Genomic DNA, 19,761 nt, shown 5'->3' with positions numbered 1-19,761 from the left:
CACAAATGCACAGGGACACAGAGATTAATTTTTGCCATCTGAACAAGCGGCAGTCTAAAATCAGTATATTCTCTGTATCGGTTTTCATTCTATTGAGGAAATATGAATTTTGTGATCAGTTATGTCCCCTATCGTAGACCCCAACGGCTCCATGTGCATGCTATAAGTACATGTATGTTCCCTCCAGCTCCAGTTATGAAGACGCAAATACATGTGCGTCCACCGTCAACATGTCCTCTTTCAGATCCGCCATGAATGGGTCAGATATTCCATTCCTAAGTATGAAAGGCCACCGACTTTATGTGGTTCACTTTCCACATTTTACAGATTCAGGCGAGTAGGCCCTGAATTCTGCCATCAAGCCTTTTCCTGCCTTCTGCTTCTGAAAGCTCCAGTCCGAGCCCGCATCTGTATCTATGAACTTTGTCCTACTCCCTGCGTGGCTAACGGTGCCTGATCCAGCCTGTTGCCTGCCAAAAACTGTATTTCACCTTCAAGATTATCTGCTCCGCTCCTCATCCGATGCATTCCTGTCTAGTAGTTTAGGTAAACATTCTTCCAGCTACCGTGCAAAGGGCCAGGCCTCACTGTCCTCATGCAAGTAATTCATAGCCCCTGTTACCATGGAAGATTCCTGCCCCCTCGCATCTCATGTAGACACTTAGACGCTTGTACACGCACTAACAGTCAGTATAGAATAGATTTCATCCTAGAGACCTTTCCTTTTGGATAATACAGTTCTTTAAACATAAGATATTAGATATGATTTGGGATTAGGTTGACATGACCCCCCAGACTTCTGTCTCCACATGTAGAGCTAAATGTCAAGTCCCCTTCACCCTCTAGTTGCACGTCAATCACACGTCATGCGGCTGCGCGCGCATCTCTGCCAAATATTCTGCTGACATTGCAGGATTCTCTTATGGATCCACCCACTTGTGACATCATGTTTAATGACGTATTTAGTTACGCCTATGTTTACGCCTTTTTTCATTACGTATGTGTATCATATCTGTATTATCAGCTGTTACGCCTCTTGCATCTGTCTTAATGTAATGCTTTCCATATAAATACCATTACTTGTCAATAATGTATTGCCTTCCTTCCTGAACCTTCATGGTGATGGAATTTGAAGCCTACAGTTCGAACTGTAATTCCTTTGTAGAGGAATAAAGCCTTTTAGAACCTCTAATACCACGGATTCTGTCTCTTATATTTACTGAGTTATTCTTACTAGACTTTACCGCATAAAAAATAGTACCGGTAATGAAATATTTACCACATAAATTGGCGCCCGAACAGGGACACTTTCTCATCTCACGCGCCGGAGGTGCGTTGCAGGCCCGGTCTCCTGCCACAGCTGAACGGACAAAAACGCGTACCTGCAGGATTTCCTGTATCTCCCTCCGGCCGAGCGGGGTGGACTGAGGCTGCGATCAACACCCAGACGAGGCGGTGAGAAGTGCGAAGTATCCCGACCAGAGCCTAGCTGAGAGAGCAAGATCCGAGGTATACAGAGGCCCACCAGGTTCCGAAGTTCCGAGTCCAGTCGAGTCGAGTCCAGTCCGGTCCAGTTTCAGTTCAGTTCCGAGGCCTTCCGTTCCGTGCTACCCGGTGAGTACCATTGCCGGGGAGGCATTTAAACGTGCACATAGGTTGTGCCGGTCAAGACGGGTTTGGGTACACAAATCCGGTCTGCACTGTTTCAGCAGTGTATCTGTACTGTTTAGCAGTATATCTAGTATGTCTTGCATATAATTAAGTATTATTTAGTGTTAGTATTATGTCAGTAACTAGTTTTCTATTAGTTATTATCGTTCGTTAAACTGTTAAATGTTAATTGTTTTAATACGTTCTACATATTGTGGTGTGAATGATTGTTCATTATTGTGTTTATTGTATAAAGTGTGTTCTAGTAATAAGGTCTAAAAATGCCGCTCTTTTCGAAATTAAGACAGATCAAAACCAGAAAAGGTGTACTCGAAGAAGCTGTTCCCATCCCACCTAGGGACACTCCAGGGTACTTTATGTATCATAAGCATGGCCTAGATGCCGTGTTATTTCTTGATTTATGGGTGGACTACACCAAAGAGTTACCAGAGAGTCAGAGATGGCCCGCAGCGGGGACCTGGGATGCAGATTGCATCATGAGAGTAGAAGAAGAATTATGGAAAAAGAAAGCCAGACAGTCACAGAAAGATGCCATTGAATTATGGCGTAAAGAATCATATAGACGTACAGAAAAAGCGCTCAGACAGGAAGAGAAAGGTAGGGAGAATTCAAATAAAGCCCGAGAAAATCTATTAATTGAGGAAGGTACCCGAGTAAAATCAGAACAAGTAGATAGACAAAGAAATACCCTTATGAATGGTATGTATCCTCTTTTGGCCGAAGGGTTACCTCAGGCCACCCCGGAAATACCGAAAAACTTGACACCCCCATTACTTCCGATAAAAGCACATCCTAAAACAGCAAAAGACGTTTTCCTTTCCTCCTATTTAGATGACGTAGCTCCCGAGTATGCTAATATCATACCCCACACACCGCTTGCTGATGGTGTTCAACGTCAAGATCATCCGTCTGTATCCCCGCAACAACAAACTCCTACGCCCATTCCCACAGGTCCATCCGTTTCTACTGTTTTTCCCGCATCTACAATTTCTATCTTACGTCCAACGAATCCTTTCTTGCCCAGCACCTCAGATGGTGCTACAGGAGGTACGACAGACATGTTTGCCACACCGCCGCGAAATAAACAGACCCTTAGAGATTTAGCACTCCAACGTACACCCCAACTAGCGACATCCGACATGTTTAAAGAACATCTTGTGGATTGTAGATATGATCCAGTGCCAGGTAAACAGGACAGATTGCTACTATCATCACTACGTATAAGACGAGCTACATTGTATTTAATGACGATACCAGGAATGGTTGAACACCTAGACAATATATATCACTTTGTCCAAACAGGGCGAGGCCCAGAAAGTATTAACGAAGCTATGGAATACCAGAAAGTGGATGTACAAAGACAACTACTACGTTTTTTCATAAACTGCGTGGTCAGGAACCAAGACAGGCCTGAGGCAGATCATGATACCATGCAAAAACTTGCCAAATGGGGTCAGAACATATCAGACGAGAAACATGATAGACAGGCGTGTATAATAGCCATGTATCGAAAGATCCGCAAGGAAGTAGAACAAATACATAAAGAAAGACGAGAAGCAGACAGAATTGAATCCGAGGGAGAGGAGGAGCAAGAATCAGAACAATTAGATACGATAGCTTACGTAGGTAGAGGAAAACCCCATAATAATACTAGATGCTTTAATGATCCGATACGTCCGATACGTCCAGAATGTAATAGACATTTTCAAACCCCTATGTTAAATACGAGGTCCCCTGAACACCTATTCCAAGCCACTGATAAATTACTCCGAGATCGAAGGGGGTACCATATGCTCGATTCCATGGACGAACAAGAATTAGCCAGGTCAGCAGTACAATGGGCTGACAGTCCCAGTAAATACAGTGATGATGCACTAGCACACACGTTTCTGAATCTTGCCCCAGACGAACAGCGTTTAGCTAGTATATACATGATTCAACACCTCCTTATATTATATAAAAGCCAACACTCCGATCCTGGACCCTTACCTGACATATTGACAGAACTACTCACGAATAAATGGAGAGGGTCAGGTACTGATTTAATTAAAGAAATTCTAGAATTTCGAAACCAGTATATAGTTTTCGCATACCCAGAACACGTGCCAATTCCCACTATGGGAAGAAAAATGTATCACATAGATAGACAGAATCCGTTACGCGAAGTACACCCAATCAGAGGTGAAGATAATAACTTTACACGCGTGTTTGTGTACACGCCTATAACTAAAATTGAATTATTAGAAATGAAGAAAGTAGTACCCAGCCATGACAAGGATCCAGCAGGTTTCCACCGTGAGATAAAGGACATGTTACTCATGGGAGAGTATACTTACCCCGACATTATGAAAATATTGAAAGTGTTAATGCCTGCCGGTGTTTACGAGAAACTCAAAGAAAAGGAATGGGAGGTGGGAGACCAAAAGATAGATTGGACAGCATTAGAGAACGAAGAAAAGGCCCGAGCTGCAGGATCAGGGCTTGGGGAAAAGACTACAGCACTACCAGGATTACTAGTGCAGGTACTGCCACGTCTATTAACTACGAAAAAGGAGGACTGGGGTGCAATCTCAGCCTGTAAACAAAAGCAAGATGAAGACACTAGTGATTTCTATTCCCGATTTGAAAAATGTTTTGGTATTAATAGTGGCATAAAAGCAAGTAGCGAGTCATATCCACATCTGTTTGTGACAAAACTAGTTGAAAATTCCCTGCCGCAAGTTAAGAATAGAGTATTGAAATTTGAGAGTACCTGGCAAGGTAACACCCCGTCACAGATGTTACAGATGTTACAATATCACCACAATAGAATTAGAGAAGAACAAGAACATGAACAAAGACGTATGAAAGATACGAAAATGAAAATGCTTGTTGCCCAGACAGTTCCACCCGATGGTCATAAAAAGGGTGATTCCGCAGGTCCAACGAAAGGGACATGCAACTATTGTAAACAACAAGGTCATTATATACACGATTGTCCAGTCCTGAAACATAATATTGCCACAGGTAGAACCCAGGAAAGACCACGTCCACCTAGACAGGATCAGAATCAACAACAAATACCTCAGCATGCACAACATAGGTCAGCTCCGCAACAACTAGCTCCGCAACAGGCAGCTCCACAACAGACCGTAGCACCACCACAAGTGCAGCCTATTGCTGCCACACAAGCAACAACGCAACAGATGTACCAGTATGCACAAAATGACTATCCCGATTATCAGCGATACACATGAAATAGCCTAGAGAGGGAAGTTGGCTTACCCCTTATCGAGGTTCCTGTCGATCAAGAGGGACCTTATGTGCATAGTGAACTATTAGGGGAAGACAGAAAGTTTTTACTTGATACAGGGGCAAGCAGAACAACTATACGACGCAGTGAAGTTCCAGGGGCACCCCTCTCAGGCTCACAGAATATTTCCCTTGGATTCTCAGGAAAGCCTATCATTAATGAAGTGTCGCAACCTCTTCCACTTACGGTTGGTCCATTGACACGAACTACAGATTTATTGCTTACTAAATCAGGTCCAGAAAACTTGTTAGGTATAAAAACATTGAAAGCTCTAGGAGCTATAATATGTTGTTCTCCGGAAGGAGTACGATTATTTTTACGTGACTTCAAAGGTCACTACGTGTCCAGAGACCTGGATCACCGGCTGCAGAATTTACCTACACATCTATGGGCACAAGGCCCAACTGATGTTGGTTGTATGAACATTACACCATATCGAGTCACACTAAAAACAGGAGTAGTACTACCACGAATGCGACAATACAAGTTACCACCAGATGCTGTTGTGGCTTTGCTGCAAATCATTGACGAGCTCATTGCACAAGGAGTGGTTGTAGAAACCGACTCCAATGTATGTAATTCCCCGATAATTCCGATTCTTAAAAGAACGGATCCAAAAGCATCACCAGTATATCGATTAGTTATTGATCTGCGCGAATTAAATAAATGTATCGTACCACAATATCCTGTGGTTCCTGATATCTCTTCATTACTAACAGCTATTGACTCAGAAGCAACGTTCTTCACTGTAATTGATCTCAAGAATGCTTTCTTTAGCGTCCCAATAGATCCGGAAAGTCAATATTTGTTCGGATTCAGTTTAAATGGACGAAGTTTTAAATTCACACGCGCACCTCAAGGATTTACAGAAAGCCCCAGCATCTATAGCCAAGCACTGAAACGAGAACTTGACAGTATCCACATGCCAGTTAACACTGCCTTGCTTCAATATGTCGATGATTTGCTGATCACCGCCCGAAGCGAACCTGAATGTGAAACAGCGTCACTGACGGTTTTAAAATTTCTGGCCGATAAGGGGCACAAGGTGTCCCCTTCTAAGCTGCAATTCTGTGTCCAGCAAGTTGTTTACCTTGGGCACTCGCTGTCCAAGGAGGGAAGACAGCTTACACCCGACCGCATCCAGTTAATTGCTAACATGTCACCACCCAAGACACAAAAGGAGGTGCGGGCTTTTATAGGTCTCACTTCATACTGTAGGCAGTGGATCCCTCAATATGCATTTCTAGCAAAACCACTCATCCAGTTGACAACACAGGAGGCAGCCACATCGACTGTTCTCCCTTGGACTCAAGAACATACACATGCCTTTGAAAGCTTAAAGAAAGCTTTATGCCAAGCACCTGTTTTAGCAACACCATGTTACAGTAAACAGTTTACACTCTTTGTTACAGAACGCGAAGGTACTGCCTTGTCAGTACTCACTCAGGAACAAGCAGGATCACACAAACCATGTGCTTATTTCTCTAGTACATTAGATCCAGTAGCTCAGGCTCTTCCTGCGTGCCTGAAATCAGTGGCAGCAACAGCTTTAGCAATCAGACAAAGCGATGCCATAGTGTTAGGACATCAATTGACAGTACAAGTACCACACGCAGTAGAGGTTCTCTTGAACCGCACACAAACACAACACTTGACTATAGCGAGACTCACCGGTTATGAATTAACATTGTTTCAGCCACACATAGAAATCAGACGTTGTAATACGTTAAATCCTGCCACACTTTTGCCAGTAAATGGAACAGATCCATTAGCACATGATTGTATTGAAGTCATTACTATCACGACGAAACCCAGACAAGACTTGACAGATATCCCTTTATCAGATCCAGACTTGACATTGTATGTAGATGGTTCATGTATGAGAACAAGTACAGGAGAGTTAGTGGCCGCTTACGCAGTCACAACAGACACTGAAGTCATTGAAACAAATTGTATTAACACTTTGTCAGCTCAAGCAGCAGAGCTCATCGCTCTGACACAAGCCTGTATTCAAGCCAAAAATAAGAAAGTCAACATATACACAGATTCACGTTATGCATTCGGAGTCGTCCATGACTTCGGCGTACTGTGGCAAGAGAGAGGTTATTTAACTTCTCACGGCGCCCATATCCAACACGGACCCCTCATTCAAGCCCTATTAGACGCGATTCATTTACCTACTGCAATATCGATTATGAAATGCAAAGCCCATACAAAAGTTACCGATATCATTTCTCAGGGTAATGACCTAGCTGACAGAACAGCTAAACAGACTGCTCAGAACCAGACTCATATAACTGACGCGACAAAGACAATAGTTCCGACACCAACACATTGCATGACAGTTAAGGATCCCGCCCTTGATGTAATTGACATACAGACACATGCTACACCAGAAGAAATAAATAAATGGACTGAATTAGGAGGGATCCAAACGGATCAAGGATGGATGACGAAGGAAAAATCTATATGGTTTCTTCCCGACTCCATGGTTCAAGTCATCATTAACACAATACATAGTCCAGCGCACCTAGGAGAAAAAGCTATGCTAGACAGCATTCAACACATTTGGTTTAACAAACACTTGCGAGCAGCAGCCAAACAGAAAGTACGTACCTGTATGATATGTTGTCAGTTTAATCCAGGTAAAAGCATCCCCGTAGAGCAGGGTGGATTTCAACCTCCCGATCATGCTTTTGAAGTCCTCCAGATGGATTATATCCAGATGGAACGATGTCGAGGATTCAAATATGTTCTCGTAGTTGTCTGTGCTCTTTCCCGTTGGACAGAAGCCTACCCGGTTTCAGATTACACTGCCCCGACTACTGCCAAACAGCTAGTTCGAGAATTCTTCCCACGATATGGTTTGCCACGTGTTGTATACTCAGATAACGGCCAGCCATTCTCATCTGAACTAATGAAACACGTTTCACTTCTATTAGGTTACCAATGGAAATTCCACTGTGTCCGACATCCCGAGGCAGCAGGTCTTGTGGAACGTCATAATCAAACCCTGAAAATCAGATTGTCCAAAATATGTAGAGAAAAAGGAGTCGATTGGATAGTAGCCTTACCAGTTGCGCTCTTTTACATGAGAATGGTAGCACATTCTCAAACAGGGCTATCCCCGTACGAGGTGATCTTCGGTAGACCACCAAATATGTGGGGGACGCCTATACCTCGCAAAATCACTGATGTTGACTGTAATATGCTGACAGATTACCTGGCTTCCTTGATGTCTGCACTACAATCTTGTCGTTCACAGGTAGCTGCAGCTTTTCCCGATAACACTGAGGTGAAGCCCCATGACGTGGTTCCAGGTGATCTGGTTCTGGTGCGGAATTTCGACCGGAAGACCCAACTGGAGCCTAGGTGGAAATCGCCTAAACTCGTTCTACTAACAACAAGGACAGCCGTGAAGGTCGAGGGACGTAAAGGGTGGTTGCACTCGAGTCATATCAAGAAATTTTATGGACTACCGTCCAGTGTGAACACTCAGCCCTGCATTCCCTCACAGACAGACTCAAAACTCCCCTTGGTTGAACAAACAAAAACGGAACTTTATAAACTGAAATTAAGGTCTAGCAAGTCAGACAATTTGATGGTTTAAGTCCTCTCCAAGGTGAATCGGTTGAATTTGTCTCTGACATGTATCCTCTAGACCGGAGTAGAGAAAGAAATCGACAGATGCAGCTTAAAAAGCATGCGTATTGTAAATCACTTCGTAGTCACTGCACAGTAACCTTATTAATTTTGTTTTTTTCTAAGTCTTCTGATCATCATTTCTAGTATATTGCTGCATATGTATTACCCTATTTCTAAACGTGCTTACAATGTTACTGCTGAACATTCTTTTAGCGAATTACCTCCGCATGAGTTGTCGTATAGATTTGCGCTGCGCAACAACACATTCATTAGTATGTTACATCATTCCCATCAGACCAGCAATGCTACAAATTGTTGGATATGTGGCCGACTCCCTCCCTATCAGAACTATAAGGGAGTTTTGCCCCTCTTTCCATATCCGTTCACACACAATGGCTCCTGTGGAGCATGGTTTAGTTTGATTAATTCCCTAGATTCAAATTCAGTAGTTTATCAAGACAACTGGGTATGGGGAAACCTGAACCTAGTTTTGCTTAAAGTCTGCTACCCTAACAAGGAGGGACTTCCCAAAAGAACAGGAACTGATCTAGAAAATGAAGTATATGGATTAGGTAATTTTACACTTAACCTCCTGATTCTGAATGTCGAATCCGAAGCTACACCAATCTTGCCCGCTATGTCAGTATTCCCAGTTAAAGGGGAATTATGTGTAAGAAAGAATGGTTCCATACACATGGGCCATAGTAAATGCACCACTGTAATAAAATTCAGTGATCAAGGCAAATCTACATTTAGAGCTTCCCGTCATTCTTACTTCATATGTGGCCAGACCGCATATATACGTCTACCTCTAGACTGGGATGGTACCTGTTACATAGCATTCCTTCTGCCACCTGTTTTCCTAGCCCCTCCTGATTATCACAGAAATACCCATTTAGTACACAATAGACAGCAGAGAGATCTCCCGATTGTCGATTACACTGAAACGGCATGGGAGCAATATACAGATTTCAATAAAGGTTTCTTTCCCTATATAGGTACAGTCACTAATAGTAAGCTGATACGTAGATTAACTAGAACCCTTGAAGCAGTAGTGAACGAGACTACTTCCGCCTTAGGCAATTTAACAGAAGAGCAGTCTGCTATGCGGATTGTTGTGCTTCAAAATCGTCTTGTCCTTGACGTCATCCTGGCTGATAGGGGCGGAGCTTGTAGGGTCATCGGATCAAGTTGCTGTGTTTTCATACCAGAAAACTCGCCGTCAGTATATAAAGCCATAACTCGCCTTCATAAGATTATAAGCCAGATACACCAGAGTCCAGGCACCTGGACTTGGTCCGGTTGGTTCTGGAGCGTGTTGTCAGCCTGGGGATGGAGGATCCTATCCTTCCTAGGTATTGGCTTCCTCATACTATTCAGTTGCTGCTTATGTCTACAATGTGGGCCAGCGATTTGTGGCCTGTGTGCCACATCGTGTATCCCGCATCCAAGTTTTCGTTCAAGATCCCGGAAGAAGAAAGAAGAACAAATGATGCTATATGAACAGATCGATGGATTGATGAAGATCAATATCTCCTGAGAGTCCGTAGGGGACAAGGAGGGAATGAGGAAATATGAATTTTGTGATCAGTTATGTCCCCTATCGTAGACCCCAACGGCTCCATGTGCATGCTATAAGTACATGTATGTTCCCTCCAGCTCCAGTTATGAAGACGCAAATACATGTGCGTCCACCGTCAACATGTCCTCTTTCAGATCCGCCATGAATGGGTCAGATATTCCATTCCTAAGTATGAAAGGCCACCGACTTTATGTGGTTCACTTTCCACATTTTACAGATTCAGGCGAGTAGGCCCTGAATTCTGCCATCAAGCCTTTTCCTGCCTTCTGCCTCTGAAAGCTCCAGTCCGAGCCCGCATCTGTATCCATGAACTTTGTCCTACTCCCTGCGTGGCTAACGGTGCCTGATCCAGCCTGTTGCCTGCCAAAAACTGTATTTCACCTTCAAGATTATCTGCTCCGCTCCTCATCCGATGCATTCCTGTCTAGTAGTTTAGGTAAACATTCTTCCAGCTACCGTGCAAAGGGCCAGGCCTCACTGTCCTCATGCAAGTAATTCATAGCCCCTGTTACCATGGAAGATTCCTGCCCCCTCGCATCTCATGTAGACACTTAGACGCTTGTACACGCACTAACAGTCAGTATAGAATAGATTTCATCCTAGAGACCTTTCCTTTTGGATAATACAGTTCTTTAAACATAAGATATTAGATATGATTTGAGATTAGGTTGACATGACCCCCCAGACTTCTGACTCCACATGTAGAGCTAAATGTCAAGTCCCCTTCACCCTCTAGTTGCACGTCAATCACACGTCATGCGGCTGCGCGCGCATCTCTGCCAAATATTTCTGCTGACATTGCAGGATTCTCTTATGGATCCACCCACTTGTGACATCATGTTTAATGACGTATTTAGTTACGCCTAGGTTTACGCCTTTTTTCATTACGTATGTGTATCATATCTGTATTATCAGCTGTTACGCCTCTTGCATCTGTCTTAATGTAATGCTTTCCATATAAATACCATTACTTGTCAATAATGTATTGCCTTCCTTCCTGAACCTTCATGGTGATGGAATTTGAAGCCTACAGTTCGAACTGTAATTCCTTTGTAGAGGAATAAAGCCTTTTAGAACCTCTAATACCACGGATTCTGTCTCTTATATTTACTGAGTTATTCTTACTAGACTTTACCGCATAAAAAAATAGTACCGGTAATGAAATATTTACCACACTATGGAGAGTTGGGAGCGTAACAAGCTGCAAATTGATTGTTCCAAGCAAGTAACTTGTTACATTTGTTGCAAATGTGCTTTAGATACACATGATGAGTAAACATTGTAAAGTGTTACCCTCTCCATCGGATTATGTCCCTGCAGACAAGAGCAGAAGACAAAGCCATGATGCTTTTAACTGCCACACCAACTTGTGCTTCTTTCCTAGTCTGTATGTCCAACCGGTAGGGGTTTGAAGGTGTGCACCAATGTACCTGTTGCTGCTCTACAAATGTCAGCTATTGGAATGTTTCCTAAAAAAGGACATTGCACTTCACTTCTTGCAAGTGGAGTTTGCTCATCGCATATCTTGAAGTGAAATATCTTATTTGCCCTTGCATAAAGAATCTGAAAGCACCTACCAATCAATCTGACAATATGTTCCGTCTGTGTGTGCTATTTGCATTGTCAATGTTTTTTGCCATGTTGCAGCATTGTTTAAAGTAAAAAAAAAAAATTAAGCTACAGGAGGATGAGGTGGGAAGCCTGTCAGAGGGTGTAGATTCCTCCGGTCAGCAAATAAAAGAATGCGCTGGCTGCATCATTGCGTTTTTTAAAAATAAAAAAAACTTTCAGTCATGATGCACAGCAGCCATGCAAGCAACAACACGGAAATGGACGAGAGGGGCAAGTAACAACACAGAGAGGTATAGGTGGGGCAGAGCGGGCAAGCAACAAGGACAGGGATAGACACACGAGGAAGACAGAATGCAAACACATGCACTCTTCTAGAGTTTTTCCAAATAAAAAAATATATAAAAGAAGCCCCGGAAGTGCATGCAGTGGAAGGACACGAGTACCGTGGCCATGCTCCAGGTGAAGGACAAATATATGAATAAGTGAAGCCAGGATGCAGTGACCAAGGAGAAGCAAAGAAATGCGTGGGGATGAAGTCAGCCAATAGTAAGCAATGGGTGGACTCTGAACCCACAGTAAGCTAACAAAACCTCTCACAAGCAACATGCATTGTCTCAGATGAGACCCAAAAATGCCCATTAGAACTAATCAAACATACAGCTGAATTTCATAATGTAGTCTATTCTAAAAGGTGGATACTTTTTAATTTAAAGAAACCCTAAAGAATCGGGTTACAGTTCCCATATTACATCTCATTAATCCTATACTCTCAAATAGGCACAAAAGCTGAAAGTCTCCTATAGTAAACTTTTGTGCACCACTGTAGATTTGATAATAACTTTCACTAAAATAGAGATGACACTAAAGAGTTTCCTGAATATACAGAATTGATACTCGCACATATATGGATAACTCAAGACTTCTAACACAAAAATTATGTTTGGGGTCTTGTTTTCTGTGGGGATCTTTGTACCTTCAACGTTACATGAGAAACTAACCATGTGCGAGACGTATGTGCTTTATTCGCTGACTCTGATTAGTGACACACTATTCCAACACTGATGGACCATCTTATTGGAAAATATCATGAAATGTGACTCAATCAGTATTTGTTGAATATACTGGTTCTCAATTTAACAATTCATTTCTTATTACCTATGCTTTATGAATGAAAGAATTATATAGGATTTGCTGAATTGTATTACAACACCACAGTGGAAACTTACAGACCCTCATTTATTCTATTTATTCTAACATGTTAAATATTGACCAACTAACATTTTTAAGCTGATACAGTGAGATGTTAATTTGGAGCTTCAATTTGGGCAGTATGAGCTAAATGTTTCTATGTACATATATTTTGCGGTCATTTGGATAACTTTATAATTCTTTTCAGATTTGCAATTTTTGAGTGTTTACATCCATAAAGAACAAGTTACTTAACTTCTGTAATGCTTTTGTGGTAGCGGCTCTATCTAACCGCAGATTCTTCACTTTAGAATATTCCCCAAGCGTCAGACTGAATCTAGAAAATCTTGAGCAGTAACTCTGTGTGCCGGTAGAGTCATTCACCTCCGCCTTGAACGGGACGTTGCGTTGCCTATAAAGCGCTACCCTGGCACACTGACATCAGTTTCTTTTGAGCCAAAGACACTGAGCCACATAAAAACCACTGTTCATTTTTTGACCAGTGTGTAGTGTCTACTGGAATATTTTGAGTACAGAACCCAGTTCACAAAGCAGGGAGGATCGGTGAGGAATCTGTGGTTAGTTAGAATCTCTACCAGAAAAAAGGCAAGTAACTTGTCCTTCTGACAGAGACTTCTAACCTCAGATTCCACACCTTGGAATAGATACCCAAGTAATAATTCCCTGGAGTAGCGTCTGTGAGCTGGCTTAGACCAAAACGAACGGGAGGACTGAATGGGCGAAATGCCCATTGCGATGAACCTGATGGTCCAAGTAGTAGTGTTTCGTGAACTTATGGAGGGACGTCCATTTGGCACCTTGGTAGATGTCCAGGAAAGGTACTCCGCATGCTAACGCAGTAGTGGTGGCTTTGGCCCTGGTGGAGTGAGCCTGCGAGCCCTAAGGGGGTTGCTTTGGCGCCAATGTGCACCAGATTTTTATGTAGAGTACTATCCCGTAGAGATCGTTAGTTTCTTGCCCTTCTTGCTCCGGTGAACCCAATAAAGAGCTGAACGTCTACTTGATCTTAGGTGCGATCAATATAGAAGCACAAAGTCCTTCTAGGTTACAAACAATGAAGTCTCTTCTCTTTAGATGGATGAAGTGGAGAATAGAAAGCAGGCAGAGCGATGCTCTAGCAATGTGAAAGGGGGTAAACGAAGGACTAGCTTGTCAGAGAAGAAGTTGGTGTATAGAGGGGGGACCGACAGAGTCTGAAACTCTCCGACAGTCGTAGGTGATATAATGGCCACCAGGAACACTGTTTTTATAGTCATAACAGCTGACTTAAATAAGAAGGGTTGATCCGACAGCCGCAAGAAAGCAGAGATGGCTAACAAAACCTTGAATGGTGCCCAGAGCAAGGTCTAGCTGGGCTAAAGAAAGAACAAATAACAAAACCTCTGAAAGACGCGCAGAAAGGATTTCCCCATTGTGTGAGGAACCCCAAGTTACAAACAACAGGCATAGACAGTTTTAGTGGAGGGACACATGGCTATTATGATGCCATCACAAACTTCTGGAGGGAGATCAAAAACTTTCACCTGTCGCACCTCAATCTCCATGCATGAAGGTGGAGCATACGCAGATTCAGGTGCTGCTGCGACAGTAGATCCTCCTGAAGGGGCAGCCTAACCGGAGTACAGATCATTATGATCAGGAGTTTTGGATACCATACTCTCCCTGCCCAGTTCGGAGCCACTAGGATTCTCTTGAAGTCAATTGTGCTTCTTTAAGAATGTCAATGCATGTTGTAAGTAGACAAATTCTAGGATCTCAGTTGCCAAACCACCAAATTAACTGAATGTGGATTTGTACATAAAAGCTTCTGTTAGTATGAACTTAGCAAGTCTCCCTGATTTGGTAACTTGCTGAATGGATTTACGGACATTTCCAGCAAAAAGGGAGAACCCTGACTGATGGGCCCATGTTACAGCAATGAAGATAATTGCCATAGAATGCTGACATGTTTTGCCTATGACATATGGTAGAAAAGGTAGAGAACCAAAGGTTCAATCGAATGTCCCTGACCAAACTATCCACACAGAAATCCCTGGGTACCAGGAGGGGAAACATGTGGTTATTTTTTTTGTTTTGGGTGTTGTAAATACATTGTGATCAAGCGTCCCAAATCCATGAAGAATGTGTCCAGAATACTTTCCTGGCCCCTGAATTGTGTTAATTTTCCATCACCGGATGATGCTCTGTCCGATGGGAACTTTGTTAGGACCATGAGTTCCAACAGATTCTTATTTTGTTAGGCTTCATTCACGGACCACTTTCTCTGTACTGCCATTCTGTTTGGGAAGCCTCTGTTGTTCTGGTCACCTGCGGATAGACCACTGTAGTCCGTAATATCCTCTGGGCAACTCAAACACCCGATCCCCCATCAGAGAGAAAAGTAACTGGAGACTAATCTGTCATTAAGCCCTGTTGAGGCACACATGTAATTGTGGATTTGGAGCCAACAATGCATGATGACGCTACACCAAAGGTTTCATTATCTTCCACTCTCTCAGAGACTAATACCTGGGAAAGTGAAATCAATTTCAGAAATACAATAAAACTGCTATTGAGTAAGCTTTTTAAACAAGTAAGCTGGGGGCTGATCCCAAGACGTTCTGAATCTGAAGTGGCTACAAACATGATTTCTTTTTCACATTGATTGTGAACCCAAGATTTTTCAGCAAAACATTTGGTCTATTGTGTGTGGGGTAAGCATCTCCAAATTGTATCATTTCAACAACCAATTCCCATATAATAGTGGATAATAGTGGATATAATCACACTGATAATGGAACTGCCAGACCATAAAAGTAAGTGCTTTGAATTGATGTTTGCCCCTTTCCACAAACCTTAGTGAGATGGTAGACATACAAGCAAGGTGGAATTATGCATCCTTCAGACCTAATGTCATCTTGAAAGGAACTCACCATTCATACCTTTACATCTATTATTGGCGTCATGGTGGCAGTCTTCTTTGTAATTGAATGTAGATGGCGTGCATTTTTCCTACCTAACTTTGACTGCAGAAAGTAGTAGGCGATAAGCAAAGGCCAAATATCAGCTCTTACCTTGTCTTGATGGCTCTTTGCAGTATGACAGGGGAGACTCTCCGGGAGCTCCTCCCTGCCAGCTCCAAAAACCAAAGGGCCTACGGGATATATCTGGGCAATAGTGCCCAAAGACACCAAGACAACTGCAAATAAAATCTCTCATAAACATCAGCACAAGCAACAGACTAAAATAGAGCACAAGAGATGAACTAAAGGAATGAGATGCTAGAGATTGTTGAACACTACGTCAAAGCTTACCCGAAGTGTTCCAACGCTCCCCTTGCAGACTTGCTGGTCTTAAATAGGATTATTTAGAATTATTCTGTGAGCAACTTCCCTTCATCTTGGTTTGGAAAATATCCAAAGACTAAAATAGAACTTTGAAACTGAAACTATTTTAAGCAATATGGTTCACTATTCAATTTACACGAATCAATTTAGGAGGATTGCAACAAAAAATCATGAAGAAGAATGGAAGAAAGAACCAGTCTGCAAGTCAAAAATATCTTGTATGTGACTTTTGGCTTGAGTAGTATGTTACAGCAACTGTGGTATTACACCTGAAAAAAACATCATGGAAAAAAAAAACCTCTCAAACATGCTTCTGCGTTTTAATTATTTATCAGGTTTTGAGAAAAATACTGACCCAGCTCCAGGAGTGAGTGTTGAAACTAAACTAAACTTGGCTGTTCCTAAGTACTTTTGCAAAGCAGGAAGTTGAGAAGCATCAGAACATAAACACAGCAGCACAGCGAAAGAGCCATAGGCCCCTGGGTGAGCCAGGTTGTAACAGTAGGTTATCTTTTTGGATCCACTTACTCCAGAAGGATGGTACTTTTTGGTCCTGTCTTGCGTTAGATGAAGATTTAGGGGCATCTGCTCAAATTCATTGCAGTATCTCCTCGCTTTCTGTTGCATACCCACCAATCTAGGTATTGTAATGCCCTGTGGAAGGGGAATAGAGTCACTGTTCAGGGTTGCAGAATCCTCTTTTGTGGGGTCTTATGGCTCTCAAACTATTTTGATGTCCCCCCTCCCCGGTGTGCTGCTGAGATTTGGGACATTGCTATTCTGCCCGTTTGATGCAAATGGTATAACTGCTTTTAATCCACTGCAAAGCACAAAGTCTGTGTCCTCTTGTACTACAGTGATATTGTTGCACTGAGACCATGGACTTCTCCATGTTTGTGTCTTTCTACATACTTTCTCAAACATCTCATCTAACTTGAGGCCAATCAGTTGATCACCATCCAATGGCATGTAGACAAGTTGTTGTTGAACCACATGCCTAAGCTCTGAAAATCTAGCCGTGGACATCTATGAATGCAGGCTGGTGTTTCTGTCTGCAAGCGGTTTCCTGCAGCATCCAAGGCACAGCAGATGTGTGCATTAGAGACAGTATTGCCCTCTTTCACTAACTGCTACTTTTTGCCTATGGAGCTTCAAGAATGTACTGAAAAAATCTTCTATTTCTGTCCATTCATGATGATCATTTATAGATAGTAATACAGATCGCTGGCAATTCACCGACTTATGGCTGGACCTTCTGCCACCTTCTAGCCAGCTGTTCTCACTCTCCTTTCCTGGCAGAGGTTAATTCCCTGCATACTGGTTGAAATTCTTCTTTCTGGCAATAGGAACAATTGCATAATAACCTTATGATGAAATTCAGCCCACTAAATAACTGCATAACATGAGGACATGTGCTTCATTTTGTTCTTCTCATTCCACCTGCTCTTCCTGTTTCGGTGGCAAAACTTTGTGTTCGGTGCATGTATTTTGACAAAGCACTGGTAAACAACTCTAAATCTAATGGTGGAAAAATGTAAATCGGAGGTGGAATATGTGTCACTGTACATTGTGGGTTTCAAGTAACTTCATCCCAGGTTATTTAACACACGCCTTAAAGCGAAAACCAACAAAAGGAAAACAACAGAACCCAACAGTAGGTGGTAAGAAAGTGCATCTGTAACACATACTACAAAACTACACTGTTTACTATAAAGTGGATTATCTTCACACACTAATAAAGTGCACTGCGTCTTCTGGTTTTGAGGACTTCTAACAACTAAGCAACACTGGGCAGCATTCAACAGCACTATCAGAGGATGTGCTCAGGGATTCCACATCGTTTTAGGTGACCACCGGACAGAAACTGTACCCGCATCTTGAAAGCAAGTGCAACTATAGTGGACAATTTACAGCATATGAAGAGGGGGCAGCTCCTCCCAGCTCAAGACCTTCCCCATGGCAGTTGCACTAGATCAATCATCTTCCTGCATCCTCAGATCCCTGCTATGCTAGTCCTTGAAAAGTGTAGGAGCTTCCACAAGCCAACAAGGCATTTGAGCTTTCATGGTGCTAACCCAGAGAGAAACTTAGACAACATTGGAAGATCGAAGATGGGCTCAAGTCACAGCATGATCCACTGCAGTCAAATGCAGCACAGCCTTCAGACCGGCTTTACAATGTACAATACCTACCATGAAGGTGAGCGTTTTTCAGAATAATAAGATATTTACCAATCACAAGTAAGCGGTTGTCTTAATTGTAATCCAAAGAATTAGCAAACATGAAATTAAAATGTGTGCAACATACCCCAAGTGCCAACAGCATTATCCACTCCAGATGGGTTTCCATGGATGACCTTCTCTCCCTGAAATGCCCATTTGTTAATAAGGTTCAGTTCATCCACAGTCCACCTGAGGAACAGACAAATATATTTTATCCTCTCTGAAAGATGTATCAGAATGGAAAGTTAAACAAATATTAAACTGCAGTCAAGAAGGAAAGAAGGAAATAAGTTACTTATCAGTAACTATGGTTCTCCAGCATTGGTATCTTTTGTAGATTCACATGCTTGAATCCTTCCCCGTAGTCAGACTGGGAAACCCCGGAAACATTACAAACAGTAGTACACATATATGCATTCATTTAAATTGATATTCAATGAAACTTTGCTTAACCTATCAACATCATTATATGTAATCCAAACTCCAGCCAGTCACAACCAACTTAACTGATGCTTCCAACTGTCAGATTTTCGGAACCACACACTCTTTTTCTTATATTCTTTAGGAAGCCTCATACAAAGGACAGGTGGGTGGGAGGCAAGTGAATCTATGAGATACCAATGCTTGAGAAGGCAAATGCTACTTACCAGTATGCATCTGTTCTTGGCATGTAGAGCTGCAGATCCACACACTAAGCATAGATCGCCATCTGGTGTTGGGCCCGGATGTTTGCACTTGTTTTTGTCTTGGAAAAGTCTTTGGAAGTCACAAGATAGGGGACTCCTCCTTTGGATGATAGTGTGCATGGGCATCGTCCCCATCTTCAGATTATTTTTTGCCAGCAGGGAAATGATGGAGTTTTGTGAGAAACTCCAAAGATGCCCAGGTATGCTGTATCTAAATAAGATAATACTGGAACAGATAAAGGTAGCCGGGGAGTCGGGTGGGCGTGTGTGGATCTGCAGCTTTACATGCCAAGAACAGATGCCTACTGATAAGTAGCATTTGCAGTTCGAGGCATATGAGCTGCAGATCACACACTAAGCATAGATTGTATAGCAGTACTCCTCCTTAGCGGCGACCATCAGTATCTGTTGCAATAGTTTGAAATAATGTTTTGAGTACAGCCTGGCCCACACTAGCTTGCTGTTTTGTTTGCACATCTACACAATATTGCTTTGTGAATGTGTGCGGTGTAGACCATGTAGCTGCTTTGCAGATGTCATGTAAGGGAATGTTCCC

General features: G+C 42.6%; 1 protein-coding gene across 1 annotated transcript in view; it reads right to left on the bottom strand.

The window, feature by feature from the left end:
- Positions 1-19,761, bottom strand: part of MVK (mevalonate kinase) — a 163,782-nt gene that overhangs the window by 75,412 nt on the left and 68,609 nt on the right. The window contains exon 6 of the mRNA XM_085636377.1: positions 18,605-18,708. Coding sequence (XP_085492503.1) covers positions 18,605-18,708 — 104 coding nt within the window. The remainder of the gene's footprint in view (positions 1-18,604; positions 18,709-19,761) is intronic.

Source organism: Triturus cristatus, chromosome 11 (assembly GCF_964204655.1).
Source record: "Triturus cristatus chromosome 11, aTriCri1.1, whole genome shotgun sequence".
NCBI lineage: Eukaryota > Metazoa > Chordata > Amphibia > Caudata > Salamandridae > Triturus > Triturus cristatus.
This window is presented reverse-complemented; position numbering and strand designations above follow the sequence as displayed.